At 37.4% G+C, this 18976-nt stretch overlaps 1 protein-coding gene across 1 annotated transcript in view; it reads right to left on the reverse strand.

Annotated features, from left to right (window-relative positions):
* Positions 1-8490: 8490 nt before the first annotated feature.
* LOC107716137 (S-adenosyl-L-methionine-dependent tRNA 4-demethylwyosine synthase-like) overlaps positions 8491-18976 on the reverse strand; it is a 74054-nt gene continuing 63568 nt past the window's right edge. The window contains exons 9-10 of the mRNA XM_016522522.1: positions 15791-15958; positions 8491-9831 (exon numbers count right to left, since the gene is read on the reverse strand). Coding sequence (XP_016378008.1) covers positions 9610-9831; positions 15791-15958 — 390 coding nt within the window. The 3' untranslated portion in view covers positions 8491-9609. The remainder of the gene's footprint in view (positions 9832-15790; positions 15959-18976) is intronic.

Below are 18976 nucleotides of genomic sequence, written 5' to 3' on the forward strand. Positions count from 1 at the left end.
AGAAAAAGAGCCTCTAACACTAGCATTCTCTATGCTTTCTAATTATTTTCTTTTTATTTATAATAATGACCTCACACTAGCATTATCTATTCTTTTTCTGTTCTATTGACTTGTTTTATTTTTATTTAAAAATGACCCTCTAACACTAGCATTCCCTATTCTTTTTCTATTCTTTCTACTTGTTTTCTTTTTATTTATTATAAAAACAAAATAAGCAAACAAACAAACAAACAAGCAAAACCTTGCTACATATACTGTTAGGTGAAGCCCCGCCCTGGTCCCCGCCCATGAACCCCGCCCCCTACTGTCCTCTTTTTGGAAAACTAAAATATGGTCACCCTATGTTATGACCTATCACATCGGACCACATAACTAACAAAACGCAACAGAAACCAATTCACTCAATCTCACGCACACGGCACACTCAGTGATATAATGATTTGATAATTAAAATCCCCCTAATTTCTCGGCCTGAGTGTCCTCTAAATTCTTCCACCAGCTGACTCACAAACACGGGCTGAATCAGTGACTCACATACACTTCGTGGAGCATGCTGGGATTTTTCTCTAGACATCAGTCACAGGGGCACAGAATAAGCTGACCTCAAAGTTAAGCCCGAAAGGAACCTGACAACCGGCTGATATTGATGACACTAAAAACGCACTTCTCCAAAGTGAAGCTTAAACTTTAGCGATATCATAATCTTAAACGGAGAGAACATTTTTAATACTAGATTACCTGTCATATTACGCCGCTGAATCGGGAAACTGCAACGAAAGGTAGAGTTTATTGGTGCTGAAAAATGACTTTGGTTATGAAATAAGGAAATCACAATGTTATTCCTGTCAGGCCGGCGGTGAAGATTTACTGAAGCATTAGCCACTCCAAACACACTTGCTTTTTACCTGTCTCTGGAAATGTAGTAACTGTAGAGTGATGACAAGCTTTTTATCCGGTTTAATGCTCTTCTCAATTTTGCTTCACAAAGTGAGTCTGTGTCAGTGCGTGTGAAAGAAATGAAAAAGTGATTCATTCATTCTCATTAGCCTAAGCAGAGCAACCTGCTATGCTCCAGCTAGCGCCAAAACCCAGCCAATAAAGTAGTGTGCTTATAACTTGTTTTACACAGCAGTGACCAACCATTATTTTTTTCCCCCAAAATCTGCATGTCAAAGGAACATGAACATGAAATGTTCTCATTATTTATTCACCTGATTTTCTTTCTTAGAACAAGTCATTTATTTGTATTGCACTTTACACAACATACATTGTTTCGTAGCAGCATTAGGCATACAGAAAATCATGATGTTCATAATATCTTAATATCTCCATGCCTTAGTCGCAATTAGCAGATTAGGGCAATAATACAAATTAAGTAGTGCTGTCAAATGATTACTCGCATCCAAAAGAGAAGTTTTTGTTTACATATAGTATATGTGTGTGCTGTGTAGCCTATAATTAGGCTATTAAATACACACACATGCATGTATATATTTAAGAAAAAAATGTTTTACGTTTATATATTAAATATATGTATGTATAATATAAATTATATGAATATAAATATATACATGTAAATATTTTCTAAATATATTCTGTATGTGTGTGTATTTATATATAATAAATATACACACTGCAAACACATTATGTAAACAAAATCTTATATTTTGGAAGTGATTAATCATTTGACAGCACTAAAATTAAGCATAAAATAAATATAATTTCATGCGAGTATACTGTATGCACGTGGATAAAGTTGGACATACTTATATATCCTTTAGAACTGTGCAATACAGTTACGTTTTGCGACAGTCAAGCAGTTGATATTTGCTAAATAGTAAATATCGCTTTACGTGAGTATACTTTATGTTGGATATACTCTATTTTTAACTTTATATATAGAACTGTGCCCTAATATAGTAAGGAACACAATAGGAGATAGTTTGAAGAGTGTTCATGCTGCTGTTTCCATACAATGAAACTGAATGGGAACCAAACATCATACAGTTCTAGAATGACAACAGAATGAGTAAATGATACAGTTTTCATTTTTGAATGAACTATCCCTTTAAATGTATCAGTACTGACCCAGTTCCTCATACTGTTCATGCACAACCACCCAAAACTCATGACAGCACAGCTGAATCCAACACTTGAAACGATGCAAAGCTAATACCTTGCAAAATTAAAGGCAAACAGGTGGAACATGCTGTGTTTTCACAGGGAAATTGTATTATTATGAAGGATAAAAATATTTGTGAGGGATGTAAGTCTGAAGTACGGATGGAATATTGCGTTTGTTGGGCTGAAGAGAAGATAAATGACACACAGGTGTGTCTCTGAGCTCTCCATTACACACTGGTTAATAGCTGGCGCTCTGCTCACTGAGGCTTTACTGGTCTCTCGCTGTGTGTGTCAACACGTGTTAAAGACACACTGCATCTTTGTTAAAACAAGGCCATCTTAACAGAATAAACCCAAAAACTGAGTTAGGGGTGGGAGAAGCATCAAGGCCAATAATCACTGACATTGATAGCAACACCGATACCTTTTCATTCAAAACAAAGGTTGTGATTTAAATAGGTAAATGGGTAATTATTTAAATTTAACATAAATTCAACTACAAGATCATTAACAAAAATCCAGGCTGATAATGGTGCAAGAAGTGGAGGATTTTATTCAGGACAGGCTGTGTGTGAGTCAACTACACGGACAGAGACCCTGTGGCGCATGAGGACACATTTAGGTGTGATACTGTGTCAGCTGGCATCAAGCTGTCCCTCTCTGCCCTAAGAGCAGCTACATTTCCAAATGCTAGCGTACTCAGAAGTTCCTAAAGAAACACTTTTGTTATTATTTACTCACTTTTTTAAAAACTTATTCTTCTGTGGAGAACAAAAGGAGAAACCCTGAAGTCTGGTCAATCCATGCAATTACAGTGAGCGGAGACTGAGGCTTTTAAGCTTCAAAAGGGTCACAAAAGCACTATAAAAAGATAAATATATACTCCACATGACCCTATAAATCTATATTCCAAGTGCTCTCAAATCATACAATAGATTTGTGTGAGTAACAGACCAAGTTACTTACTGATAATCTCCGCCTCAAGTGAGCAATTAAAGGGTTAGTTCAGCCGAAAATAAAAATTAGGCTGTGTTTTACTCACCCCCGATGCATCCTAGGTGTATATGACTTTCTTCTTTCAGACGAATCCAGTCGGAGTTATATTAAAATTGTCTTTGATCTTTCAAGCTCTATCGTTGTACTCAGCGGGTGTTGCATTCCTTCTGTCCAAAAGACGTGAAATAAAAAGCACCCTTCCACAAAAAAAAGTGTCTCACATGGCTCCGGGGGGTGAACAAAGGCCTCCTGTAGTGAATCTATGCGTTTTTGTAAGAAAAATATCCATATTCAAAACGTAATAATCACTTGAATCTAGCTTGCGCTCACTGTTGTAAAACGGAAGCAGTTCCGGGGGAATTACGTATGAGGTCAGTTTTGCGCATGCGCCGCTCAGAAGTGACGCACGTGGAGAGATCGAAACAAAACAACGGTCACTAACTAGTACAAAATGAGGATTTGTAAAGAAGAATGTCGGAGGATTTCGATATAAGCCAAGCTGTATTGAGGTGAACTGTTCCTTTAAGGATTCCAAGTGGCTGTGAAAAGACGCCAATCTTCACACAAGGTCTGTAATCAACAACAAACTTCACAATCTCTGTCTCAGCAATATCTTGAGAAAAGGAATGAAACCATAAGCAAAGAGTATAAGAAAACTTCTAACATTAAGCACGGCTTCAGTTAACCAGAGGGTTCATTCTGGATATTATCATATTCATGAATTTAGGCTGAAGTACTTCAAAGAATGTATTGCCAAAGAACCATGTCCAAATATCCATGTCAAGTCAAAACAAACAAAAAGCTAAATAAACTAAACAAAACAAAACAAAACACAAAACAAAACAAAACAAAAAATAAAACTGAAGAAAACAAAATAGAACAGAACAAAACAGAACAAAACAAAAAACAGAGAAGAACACTACCGAACAAAACAATAAACTGTAGAACCATAATAGTTTTTATTTAGTTATAAGACTGCTCTTGTTTATGCTGTTTCATGACTAAGCGCTGTGAGCTGGCCTTGTGCCTGCAGGCCATTTTTACAGTGTGTACAGGCAGTGATGTTGTAAATATCCTTAGTCATTCACATATATTATTAGCCCTCTTTCACCGGTCAGGACCCCTGTGATGGCAAGAAGACCAGAGGTTGCCATATAATTAACCTACTGTACGGACCAGTAATGGATCCCAGACACACATTCATGTATTCACTTGGCATTTTGTTTATGGGCATTAAGGTGGATTATGTGCTATATGTGGAATACATTGTGATTCACTTCGTGTGATAAATATATTAAGTTGATTTTTAATTAAAATGCAAATCTTTCAGCAAAGAAACATCCATATGCCAGACAAAACTGCGTTCCTTGCAGCCGTGAAGTTAATTGACTCACATCAGTTAATAAGGGAATTAGTAGAGATGATTCTCCTATCATTATTGATGCTGCTCTTACAGAAAGCAAACAAAGAGAATTAAAGAGATAGTTCATCTAAGCAAGAGCCAGGTTTTAAGCAAGAGATTTTGAAGACCAAAAATGTGCATCCATCCATCATAAACAGTATTCCATACAGCTCCGGGAGGTTAATGAAGGCCTTCTTTGGATGCACTTTTTTGGGCTTCAAAATCTTGACCCCCATTGACTGCCATTATAAAGTTTGGAAGAGCCAGGACATTTTTTATTAATATAACTACTTATATTAATAAGTATATTAATAATAACTTATACTACTTTTATTAATTTTATTAATATACACCTAAGATGGTTTGAAGGTGAGTAAATCATAGGGTAATTTTCATTTTTGGGAGAGCTATCCCTTTAAAAGCAGCAGTTATGAAGATGAATTTAAAGGGGTCATATGATGTTGCTAAAAAGAACATTATTTTGTGTATTTGGTGTAATGAAATGTGTTTATGCGGTTTAAGGTTAAAAAAACACATTATTTTCCACATACTGTATTGTTTCTCCTCTATGCCCCGCCTTTCTGAAACGTGTCGATTTTTACAAAGCTCATCGGTCAGAAAAGGCGGCGGTGGCAACACTACTACAGCAAGAATAAAAGTTACGCCTTCTTTCTTTGCGTGAACATTTGGGCGGTGTTATGCAAATCTTCCCACACAGTGACATAGACATGTGGGGGCGTGTCTAAACGAGGCGTTTTAGGAGGGCGTGGACGAGTCTTAACTTTTTTAAAGAATATCTCTTTAGGTTTGAGACTTTAGTCTTTGCAATTTTAGGAATCTTATCTATGCACAAACAGCTTGTAACACTCCAAAGAGAAAGGAAAACTTGAAATTGCATCATATGACCCCTTTAATATTCTGTAAGATAGCGAACAGAAGCATATTCTGTTAGGGTCTCCACTTTGCGTCTCAGAGCAAATCTGTAGTAGGTGAGAGCTTTGAGAGCTGTTGCTGTCATTTTAAGCAACTTCTTTTTTGGCAGAGGACAGCTCAGTTTGGCTCCAGCTCCAACAAAAATCTGTCTGTTTGACAAGAAGCCCAGAGCTTTGTGCCTCTCAGCCACAAAACAGAGCTGCCATTGGCTCCTGACCACCTCGGTTGTTAAGGCAGTGGGTTAGTGTTGGATTCAGAGAAAGGTAGAGAAGCAGCAGTGATGGCCGTGATTCTGCCAAGTAGGACATGTTCCTGGATCAGCATCTTTTGTTGGTCCTGGAACAACATACCTGTCAAACAGTCCAATCCATAGACCCAACCATTAACTATCACTATTGCACACTACAAGACAAGCTTGTCTAGTCGACGAAATCAATGATGGTAATGGTGTGTAACCATGTTAAACATTGTTGTTTTTTTTCAGAGTTTGTTCAGTGTTTTTTTTCTTTTCCATAAGATAATTAAAAAATATGATTGTAAAAAATTCAGAAATGCACTAAACATTTAAAATACTGTTGGGACAGACAAATGAAAGCATAAACTAAAGGTAGATCATGGTTGGGATATTATATAGTTACATGATGAATTAGACAATATTTCTTTCCCATATTCAAGGAAAAAGACAAAGGACAAGGACTGACTAAAACAAGTAAACGCCTTAAAAAAAACACTACTTCTTGTTCTTTTATCTTTTAAATGTCTGACTATTCTGGGACCAAAAAGGTCCAGATTGTTGAAGTGCACGACATTTAGTGTGCACGTCTGTGAGACAATCGAAGCTGTGGCACATCCTATGAAACATTTTTACTTGAAAACAAGTTCCAATGACAAGGCAAAATGTTGATGAAAATCAAAATCTGATGAAAGGGCCACAAAGCCCTTGAATTTGTGTCTCAGATCTTCCATGTGCCTTTGAGCTGTCAATTGAGTTGTCAGTCAATCCACTTGTTATGACAACACATCAAAACACAATGTCAGCTTAAGGCCATTTTCTCTGCTCTTGCTAGTAAAAATATGCCTACTGTCTGTGTAGGACTGGAGGCTTAAAACAGAAGCAGAGACTGAGGTAATGAGACTGGAGGCTCATGCTGTTCCAGTACAGCTTGTCTCTTATCCCTCGCTCTGTGAAACCCATTCGAGGGACTGAGGTTTAGGGTGGCATAGCCGAGAGAACTCATGACGGGGAAATCCATTAGTAATAGAGGCTGAGATAGACACTGAGAAATGAAACATTTGTTTAGGCACATTAGAAAGAACGTACTTGAATAATTCCAAATTCCACCATATACAATTTGACCATCCACAAAGACCCGCCCCCTACTTACTGTTGCTATGTCTGTCAAGCCATGGTGCTCTCACGCCACACATCATGACCTCATGCTGTTAAAAATACATTGCGGATCAAAGAGGAAACTGACAAGGCGCCGACAGACAAGACAGAGCAGGCGGCTACTTCTGGTATGAAACAAAATCTTATCTTTTAAGTGGTCATTTTTTAAAAGAAATTCAAACAATAAATACCGCTTTGTGGCTCTTTAATGTGTCGTGACTTGTGACAGATCACTGCAGCTCCTCAGTTCAAGCGGCACGTGAACCGATCGTCTTTTCCCATTTACTTAAAGGGGTCATGAACTGAGAAACCAAAGTTCCCTTGATCTTTTGGCATATAAGAGGTCATTGTACTATAAAAAACATCCTGTAACTTTCAGAACTCAAAACTTTCTCGTTAGTGTAAAAACAGCCTATACTGAAGCCAGTCTGCCAAAACTACAGCTTGTGGAATGTACCACTCTATGATGTATAATAGTGTGGATAAACACCGCCTCCGCAGAAGAACAATGCCTGCTTCTACATAGTTGCCTGTTTAGCCCTGCCCACCAATTTGCGCATGTTGTGTAAACGTGAGATGCTAATCTACTCTCCTGTCTTGATTTGTTTTTGTCGGACAAAATGGCGAATTCGGCGTTATTGGTCAGATCACCTGTCAATCAAGCTCCCTGCGAAGGGTCAATTCCACAAAAAAATGCGTACTATATCCATACAGCACACAGCATACGGTATATGTATACTGAAAAGAATACGCTCTTCTTTAAACATGGCCTTTAAACGAAACCTAAAAAGCACTTCCAACATAGGACAATATAAAAAAATTAAAAACATAGGACATTACCTGATGTACAGTAAAAAGGGGTGACAGTCCAGTCCCTCACTCTGTGTACCTGACTTGTCAAAAATGTACACATTTTCATGGCATTACTACCTGTCAAAGGAAAAAGCATCCAAATCAAAACATCTTTTATATATGATGTTGCAAAAATCAACAGACAACTTCACAGAAATAACCCAATTAAATTCAGATTAAAATGCCCTCATGGACTACAAAAAGAGTGTATTTGGGTAGTCCCTTCGGGTGGCTAAATTGACTGAAATGCACGAGGAAGATAGTGTATCACATTAGCCTAGATTAGCGCGGCACCTTTTCACAGCGGTGTGAAATAGCTTTTCTGTCACTTGTCACAGACCATTACACATCTCTCTGTTTCTGTTATGTTTAAACAACTAGGAGACAAGGCACTTTAAAGGCTGTAGTTTAAACATCCCGATAAATCCGGTGAACTTTCAGCTGTAAGTGCTCTCAGTGGACACCAACTTTTGCTAACTTGTCAGAATCCAGAGACAGTAGAAGTCATTGTAGGGCTGGACGATATGTCCAAAATTGATATCACGATATATTTCTTAATTTCGGTCGAATTGTGAACTTAAAGAATAGGATTGCAGCTAGTGTTAGCCATGCATTACATCAAAGTGTCATAAAAGTGTGGAGCTGAGAAAAAAAATACTTGCACATTTATATAACGGAGCACATTTATAAGTGAAAATAAAGTAAGAATATCCCAATTTGACTTCAGATGAATGTAGCATTACCAGTTGACTCTTTACTTTGAACAGAGGGACAGAAAGCGGGGAACTCTGTCTGGTCTTAATATTACGCCTCTCATCCATCACTCAAGACCGCTTCATTCAGTCGCAGAGCTGTGAAACGGCTGTGACCTAGTTCACTCAGCATCAAGCACATTCCCATCTCTTACAATAACATTCAAACTTCTGTAGAACACCATAAAGACTGTTTTAATAAGACGCCAAGAAAGCAGCTACAACAAAATTCAATTTCTTTTGCAACGCACCTGCATGTGCATGAATAACAAATGCAGTTTGGAGATACCTTTTGGGTGTATTCACAATATCAGTGTAACCAATAAAGGACAAACATCAGGTTCATAACTGCATTACAACATTTCGCAAAACAAAAAAAGGCAAAGAATGATAAAATAATACAAACAAAAACAAAAACCTGTAGTGACATTTGACTTGATGTAATCCATCAACATTGTGTAGAAATACCCAAGACAAAAAACAAAAAGACAATCCAAAAGGTAAGAACTGCAATTTCACATTCCAATGTCTTGAGTGGTTGTTACAGAGATATTTATGGGGCAGTTCTGATTCCAAATAGCTTTCAGCTGTATCATGGGCCAATCCGTAAGAACTGCTCCATTCAAAGTCCCATCTGACTCAACTGCCCTCTAAACGTCTAAAAGAACGCACAAATCACAGTTTGAGGTGACATGCTATTAACGTAGCTAACTATAGTGATATTTTTCTTTTGCAGTTCTTTCCTCTTGTGCACTCTAAATTTAGGCCCTAATGTGCTATGAGTAAATGAAGCCTTAAATTCAAGTCACTTGTTCTTCCGGTCTGTCCACCTGATGATTTTCTTACCAGAGCTATTAGATCCAGAGCTCGGAGTGAACAGGACTTGGGAATGAAATTCTTTATTACTGTGATCATAACTAAAAACAGCAGCTAACATTCATTAAAAGCATGAAAAAAAAAAAAAGAGTTATCAAGTATCTGCAAGTATATGCTAACCATAATTTCATCCCTAAGGCAAGTCTCGGAGAGCAAACTGAGCCTTGGCTTAAATAATAAAAAGAAAAGTCTTAATCTATGGGTGCAGTCAATCAGGTCATCTATTCCATTGATTAAAAATACAAATTCCCGTACAGACTTAAAGTAGGAAGGCAAAAGTAACATCAGCACCCTGAGATATCTTTGGTATTATTCTTTCTCTGGAAGCGTGTGTCCGAGGGGTCAAATCCCCTCTCTCGGGCCCCAAAAATGGCCCAGCTGGGGGTCTTGGCCATATAGTCCATCGCTGAGAAGCTCTTGGTGCCCCCGCTCTCCTCGTATTCCTGAATGAGCTCCTGGAAGCGTTCGTAGTCAATCCACGTCCACCACTCCCCGTCGACTTTGAACTGCAGACACACAGGAAAGAAAAGAGGGTAAGAAAGACAGCAGGTGATAGAGCACTGTGATAAATAACACAAAAAAACAGACACACAGGTGAAGATTGGACTGAGTCTCCCTGCCTGACAGGTGTTCACTTTGACTAATGAGGTCTGATGGTGTTTTCCAAGCATGTACGCTGCCAACTGGGCAAAGCTCTGGTACTAAACACCAAGGCAGGTGCAATTCAGAGGACGAGGCCAAAGGAAGTTGCTTTTGGAGAACAGAGTTCGTAGTATTTAATGACACAGTCCCAAATGACACCCTCAGTCCTTGAAGTCCTTTTTCAAGTTCATACTTGAAATGCCAGCACCTCAAGAGTGAAGCTGCAAACTAGGCACTCTTCAGAATCAAAAGATATCAAACGGGACACCCTGCAATCTTCACGACAAGTGTAGAAGGTGGCAGGGTCCACATGAAGAATGTCATTTGGGGTGCAGCCAGTGATGTGCTAAGAGTATAACTCACAAACTTGCACATCAAATTGAGATGCAGAACCTATGGTCTCCCATCCACACCTTTCGAGCAAACCATGTGTTTCAATCAATCTTACCCAATCTTGACTCTCAAGCTTTGGTTCTATGTCAGGGTGTAGGCACAGCTTAGTTCTGCTTGTTTTGCCACCCTATACATTTAATCAATTTCCATCAGCACCTTTAAACCATTCTCTGACACACAGGCGTAAAGAGTCCTAGTGGGGAGCTGCACTGATTACATTTCACACTGCACTGATGAGATGCTGTACTGTGATCCATGCGCAGCATGGTGATGCAATCAGCTATAGGTGCCAGGCTCCTGTTCCTCCCATCTCTGGACATGCTCTTTCTTTCCAAGACCTCCTCGTTGCCACAAAATCGATTCATCTGTAGTATATTTTGCTCTGAGGACATTGCCGAGGTGCCTGATTGGGTTGCTGGAGACTAGGGTCCAGGGAAAAGCACTTCAAAGTGAAAGTCAAGTCTTGAAAGTAAGAATAACTCTTTCACGGGAAGCATGCTTTCAAGTCAAGACTTGAGGGACCAGAACAGAACTTGGAATAAGAAGTCTTAACTGCTGCAAAGTTGTTGTTTGGACAGTTCCTGAAGAGCTCTGTCCAAGCTAACAAAGCTGTCAAGAGTGGATCAGACCACCGCAGGCTCTCTTGAAGACAACCACTGTCCAACTTGCTGAAAGCTGCCCGCTGCTTCAAAGAAAATCTGGTCACGTGCACCACAATTGAGAAGCAAACATACCTTCCCACTACTGAAAATGTCAAGACTACCACTTCCTCTTAGTGCAGTGCCAGGAATGTGATCTTTGTCCTCGTGTCATATTACCTATGTTTAGCTGCTTACCTGCAGCTACCTAGAGGCAGCCTTGAAAGCTATCTCTGCAGTCAGTCTGTAAGGCCTTAAGCAGTTTGCATCCTCTGGGGAAACTTCTTCCTCAGCTGCATGTTTTCATTACTGAGTAATTTGCTGAGGCGAATCACTCCATAGCCTTCTCACAGATACTCAGCAATCAGAAGATGAAGGCTCTCATGGGTCCCAACTCATCTCTCCAGGAAGACCAAGGATACATCCCCAACTGCTTTAAAGATCTCTTCCCCTCCTTGTCAATTTTACACACATGCAGTTTGGCTCAGCGTTCTCCTATAATACTCACATTAGGAAACAAGGTGTTTGGAAGTAACTAAAAATAGCATTGCTACTAGATTATTTACACCTGCAACAACTGAGCAAGGTGACTAAGCAATAATCCAAATCACTCATCTCTCTCCCAAATTGTGTTGGGAAATCCAGTTTATTTTCTGTTCAATTTAATGGAAAAAACAACAAATAAACAAACTGGGTCTTCCAGTGCCAAAGTCAATCGTTTTAAATGCTACACATTTATTTATTCATCACAACAAATCAATATTCAGTTTAAGATTTGCTAAAAATTAGTGACAAATTAAATGCACAATATCGACAAATAAGATTTTGATAAGTGATATAATTAACATAGCATAATCAATTTGCAGCTGTAACCTTAACCAATATCCTCATTTGTTTGTGCCAGATAAATATCACAAAGGGTAGCTGAACTATAAATTATGAACTTCTAACTTGGCAAGCTATTGTTTCAAAGTAGCTTCCTTAAGTAGAGTCCAAAATGGAGAAAACAGACAGGAATACTCAACTTTAGATGCCATGTAAGAGAGGGAAACTGGCAGCCCTTTTATTTTCGGAGTGCAAGACTATCCACATCTGCTATGCCAACAGATGGCCATGCATTGAGCGAGTGCACTTTAAGGCTTCATTCATTTGTAAAATTGCTTCTGCACAGCTAACTGGGAGCACTAAACATATGAAGTCACTATGCAAATGTGGTTTTGGGATGCCACATCACCCAACACAGATTACAGCCCCTCTTTCATTCCCTAAACACTATAAACATCCCCCAAAATTAATGATGGTCTTGTCTGTACGGTGTGCTGCGGGGCTTCTACAGTCTGGTGTATTTACTGAGAGACTACTGGGACTTTAAAGTTTAAATGGGTAATCTTGTTTACGAATTAATGAATGTTCATAGGGCCAGCTAAAAAAATGCAACATGCTTCAAGGCTACATCTCTTATTAGTTGTGCTTGCTAAGGCAAGCATCTCTATTACTATTGCTCATACTTAGGGCTGAAAGTAAACCTGAAGTATTAAATTTAGGTGCACAACTTGCTCTGCACAGATTGTGTTATGAACATGAATAACTAAACTGTTCTGCTTGCTGAATAGAAATGTGCTATTTCTTTTCTAAATGATCAGGATGTTAAAAGGGAGAAAATATCCCAAAGACTTACATCGAAAGAGGGACCAGATTTATATCTACTGACCAGAATATGACAAGATATTTTAGAAAATCAAGCTTCTTCTACTTAAACTCTTGATGGATTTAAATCCTCGTTTAACTCTGCTTTACTTTAATTTCCTTCCTTCCTCTAGCTCAGAACATGGAGAGATAGGGAGGGCTTTATGAGGACGCAGTGCTGTAACTTTATGAGAATATAAGCTGTCAGCTCCACACAGGGAAGAGCTGTAAATTCATTCAGAGGGTCTTACCTCGTCAAGAACACTGCGGATAAAGGGTGAATGTTTGCAACCCTGAAATAAGAAAAAAACGAATGTGGCAGCTAAACGAAGTCAATGCAATGAAATGCTGTCGGTGGCCTTCCAAGGTCCAATGTGAAAAATGGCTTCTTATTACAGGAACAATGGGCCTTTTTAGCACCCTCGTGAGTCACGGCCGAGCCGAACGGAAACTGAGAGTGAGTCCCTGTGCGGTTGGTGGTGATGTGGTGAGGAATGAATTTTCACATCAAATTCAATGCCTTTTCATTTAGACGTCTGTCACAGGCAATGCAAAGAGAGCTCTTTAACATGCATAAAGCAGGGACAAAAACCTTGCAGAGGAAGGCAAAGCAGCTCGGAGCTTGTGTACTGGGGACTGGCTTTATCAGTGTGTCACTTGAATTTCAGAAGCAAGACGGTATAACTACTGAAGACTGCAAAGATGTCAGGATCATTTGGATAAAATGGGGGTTTGCGTTTGAAGTTTTCACATTACACCCTAAAGCATCTTCCTCAGTGAATTATGAGATGCAGCTCCGCCCACAAGGAGTGACATCATGCATCTAACCATATATAATTGGTTCACAATGGCGTGAGGAGGCTGAAGAGCTGTATAATCTTCGTCCAACAAACCACACACCTGTGAAAAGTCCTTCATTAATCTTTTGTTGCCGTTATTACTGTATTGGCACTCTATCTTCATAGGTCTCGCATCCAGCCTCCTAAGCTGCCCACCAACAAACCTCTTCGCCTTGTTTCCAAACACTTGATGGTAAGGCAGTGGAGGACCGAACACCTTCTCATGCCTGTGTGGGCTTCAGTGGAGGTTGCTCTGGGCACTCACAATGACTACGACTCTCCAATACTGCAGCTCATTTACAGCCGTCGTGTTTATAGCTCTGCATGATGAGACAAGAAATGAATGGAGGGGTTTTAAAGGATGCAAACCGGTGGACATATGCAGTTACAGTCCCTTATTGCATGTAAGAGTGCTCTCCATGCCTGAAGAGAAAAAGGAAGCTGAATGAATTAATGGGATATTTAGAAATCAAGTGAGGAGCATGTTCAGCAAAAGGAAGTAAACAGCATGGAAATGAGAGGACAAGAGAGATCTGGGGCAGTATTAGACATCTGTTACTGCAAGAAAAAAAAGCTCAGGAGGGGTGTCAAAAATGATGTACAGTTTGAATTGTTCCATAACAGTATTTCAAAGCACAATATGGAGTTAACTGGGTCAAATATGGAGTGAAAGATGTTTTCATAGTCCAAATAAATAAATAAAAAACAATGACATCTTAAAGCAATAGTTCACCTCATGTAACACCAATGAAAGAAGATATTTTACCTTTTTATACCCTCATAAAAGAAGATATTTTGAACAACTTTTTATGTTATTATATATTATGAAAATCAATGGGGTCCAAAACTTTTATAGTCCAAAAAGGACATAAAGGATTGTGTGACTCCTTGTATGAACGTCAAACCTTGCCTAGCGGTCACACCTTATGACATTTGTTCACATGATGTGCAAAACTCAACAAGGTTTGATGTTCAACAAATACGTTTGTTTGTTTGATGCTGGCTTCTTTAGTTATTTTCATAGAGAAAACCATACTTGAGGTATTACACATTAAAACAGAACTAAAGGTATTAAACTAAAAGGCCCATTTTCCCAAAAAATTTACAAAATTCAAATTCAAAAACTAAATTTGAATCAACTTGGTTTAAAACATTGTCAAGAGTATCAACAGAGTAAAAAATGAGTGTCCTATCCTGCATCATGAGTACATGACTTGTTGCCAATGATTATTAAAAGAAAACGTACCCATATGTGATGAAGTCTGTGTATGAATGTGTATTTCGATCTGTTCATCATACAAAGTGGTTGTGACGCTTCAAAAGTCAAACTGTACTGATTAATGTTTACACCATCTTAGCCATTTTATCGTTTAAAGATAAATGATATATCGTTCAAAAGCAGCTGAAACATTATTCAGATTATCATACAGTTTGGAATGACATGAGGGTGAGTAAATGATGACGCTCTGCCAGTCTTATCAGGTTTAAGATGGTCTCCCTAAGCATGTCTTTTCCCAGCCTGGCCGCAGAACCCCTCTAAAACCAGCAAACAACACCTCAAAAGACTGCTTTTAGATGTTTTCAAACAGGGAAAGCACACAAGACTTTATGTTTCTTAGTAAATTAAATACCCCATTGTGTGTTAGAATGGAAATATTCACCATCGAATCACATGCAAAGATGGTCTCCCTAAGCATGTCTTCAGATTGTTTTTTCCCAGCCTGGCCGCAGAACCCCTCTAAAACCAGCAAACAACACCTCAAAAGACTGCTTTTAGATGTTTTCAAACAGGGAAAGCACACAAGACTTTATGTTTCTTAGTAAATTAAATACCCCATTGTGTGTTAGAATGGAAATATTCACCATCGAATCACATGCAGAAATTTATGGTACTTGATTTCAGAATACAAACAGCAAATCATAAAAGGATACTGAAGCACCATATAACACTTGCACATAAATATGTTTTTTGTTTGTGAGAGAAGAGCGCTGGTAAGGGTTCACTGCCCACGCAAACCATTAGAGAAGCTGTCACAAGAAACGAATGTAAAACAAGAGTAGCTGTAAGAATGACTAGCGCGGTGTCAGGAGACAGCATAAAAATGCAGGAAGGAAGGTTTAACCCTTCACCTGAATGGCAGTTTAATGCAAGTGCCCATATCAACACTTTTTCAATGACATTTACAGAAATGGCAGCCGTATCTTTATTTGTAACGCAGTGCAGGAGTAGAACAGCAGCTATGAACAGCATGTCTGTTCAGGATTACCTTGTGGTGCGCAAGTAACAGACAGTTGGAGTGCTCGTGTTCGCAGGCAATTTCATAGTCTGGGAGCAGGTTGGCAAGCTGCTGCACGAAGTAGACGACCTCCTCGTGCCAGGGTACGTTGGCCATTGTCAGGCTACTGGCTGAGCTCTCGCCACAGTATGTCACTCCCTAGAGGACAGGCAAAGAGACAAGAGGGACAAAACTGTAAAATTGGACATTTAAATTGTCTAAGTCACAAACACAGCATGATAAAATCTCATCATAAAAGTATCAACATAAAACAGACACAGTTCTTATTGGGTTTGTCTTATTGGATAGGTATGTAAGCCCGTCTCTGCCTCTGAATTAAAAAAAAAAAATTTTAATTGCGACTATCTCACAATTCTGACTTTTCTCGCAATTGCGTGTTTACATCTCTCAATTTTTCTTTTTCTCTGAATTGCATGATACAAACCCGCAATTCTGACTTTTTTGTCAGAATTGCATGATATAAACTCGCAGTTGAGAGTTATAAAGTTAGTATTGTGTGATATAAACTCGCAATTAAAAAACTCGCAATTCTGACTTTTTTCTCAGAATTGCAAGTTTATATCTCGCAAGTCTGACTTTATAACACGCAAATGCGAGTTATTAAGTCGTAATTGTGAGATATAAACTCGCAATTCTGAGAACACAAGTCTTTTTCCCCCCTAGAATTGGACTTTACAATTCGCAAATGCGAGTTTATATCTCACAATTCTAACAAAACTTGCATTTGCAAAAAAGATCTGAATTTTTCTCTCAATTGTGAGTTTATATCCCGCTATTGTGACATTTTAACTCGCAATTGTGAGTTTATATCACGCAATTCTGAGAATTTAAATGATCTTTTGGGTGGTCATTTCTTAGCCCAAATTGATGTGTGATTAATTTGCGATTACTGTAATAAGTAGTTTTAAGGATTACAATGTGTTCAGACAAAACAGTATAGAATTTCAACAATACCCATTTATCGGTTATTGGCCATAACATGACAATATTGGACCTTTTTTTATCATATAGGTGATGACGGCATTTCATAAAAGCAATAAAATCACTGTAACACTCCCTCAGGTAGCTTTCATTTAAAATATTCACAATCACACTTTTCAGATACAGCTGATATTGCCCTGACTCTTTGAACATTTTAGATTTAACTGTGCCTCACTGTACAAAAAGGGACACAAAAACACTCTGAATCATATCGGCGCACACAGCCCAAAGACACGCCGGCGCGTGGAGGCTGATTTGGTTTTTCTATGGATGATGGAGACTGAGACAGCCAGATCATCTCATTGAACTCCTACACACATGCACACGACAGGACAGTGTTCACATCACACCTCATAGATGCTGCTGTGATCAGGACGAACGCGGCTATGAGGGCTGCATCCACCACATGCTGAAAATGCAAATTCTGTTTACAATTTATACAATTTCTGTCATCATGAACTTTAATGTCTGATTGGATACTGAACCAAACTGGTGTCAAGTCAGGTCACGTACTCCGTTTGAACCTTCACACATCATGAAAAGTAGTCATTAATAATCCTTGGCAACAGAGTAAGTGACACATCACCGCTGGATGAAAACCGGCCTCATTTGTGGTGTGGCCAGCATTAGTTCATGAGTCTGCTTGTGTGTAGGAGTAGCTGTGCTGTTGAAAAGACATTACTCATCCTGTGACAGAGTGAAAACCCATTCGGTGAGGCTTTATCTTATTTCAGTCTTCATCACGCTGAGCTGTTAGCACTCTATCACGCCGGACAATCGATAGATGAACATCTTCATGCCGTTGAGAGAATTTAAAAAAAAGAGACGTCATGTGAAAGAGATATCAGATAAATCATAACTGTAAACAACGCATCAGTGGTTTAAATGGTTCAGAAACAAACACACGACAAGGGCAAATTAATGGAAATTAAAAGCAAATTAATTCTAAATAATGTGAATACTGAGTGCAATAATTCATTAAATAATCACAAGAGGCATCATAAGGGAATGATTAATACAGAATTTCCTACAGCTCTCTTTTACCTGAAGCCAATGGCTTACAATTATGAATAAATAAGTATAATTGAAGATATTCATAATTAGAAATTGTTTAATAGTTTCTTAACTGATACAGATGATTTGTGCAATTGTCTGGTAATTAATATCCAAAACTGAATTTTAATTAGTTTAGTTTAATTTCTGTATTTTGACAATAACGTAATGATCATTATACTTAATAATAATAATAAAAATCATCATCATAATAATGGTAATAATAATTATAATATAATTGTTATTATTTAATTTCTTAATTTTATTTTATATATTTTTCTTATTAGTATTGCTATTATTATTATATATTGATTTTATAGTATTAATTTGTAGTTATATATATATACATATATATATATATATGTATATATATGTATATATATTATTAGATGTATATTATATATTGTAGTAATTATTAATATATTTTATTATTTTATTTCTTAATATTATTTTAATATTTTGTTTATTATTATCAGTATTACTGTTACTATTATTACTATAGTTTTTTTTAGCATTATTTTGTAGTAATTATGTTATATATCATAATTACTATATATATTATATTTTGTAGTATTGTATTACATATTAGTTCATTCGCAATCAAGATGGTCACAAATGTTTTTATATGTTTTGTCTGAATATTAAAGGGGTCATATGATGCTGCTAAAAAGAACATTATTTTGTGTATTTGGTGTAATGAAATGTGTTTATGCGGTTTAAAGTTTAAAAAACACATTATTTTCCACATACTGTACATTATTGTTTCTCCTCTATGCCCCAATATAATTGTTATTATTTAATTTCTTAATTTTATTTTATATATTTTTCTTATTAGTATTGCTATTATTATTATATATTGATTTTATAGTATTAATTTGTAGTTATATATATATACATATATATATATATATGTATATATATGTATATATATTATTAGATGTATATTATATATTGTAGTAATTATTAATATATTTTATTATTTTATTTCTTAATATTATTTTAATATTTTGTTTATTATTATCAGTATTACTGTTACTATTATTACTATAGTTTTTTTTAGCATTATTTTGTAGTAATTATGTTATATATCATAATTACTATATATATTATATGTTGTAGTAT

Source organism: Sinocyclocheilus rhinocerous, unplaced genomic scaffold, assembly GCF_001515625.1.
Source record: "Sinocyclocheilus rhinocerous isolate Xijiao unplaced genomic scaffold, SAMN03320098_v1.1 scaffold821, whole genome shotgun sequence".
NCBI classification, from domain to species: Eukaryota; Metazoa; Chordata; class Actinopteri; order Cypriniformes; family Cyprinidae; genus Sinocyclocheilus; species Sinocyclocheilus rhinocerous.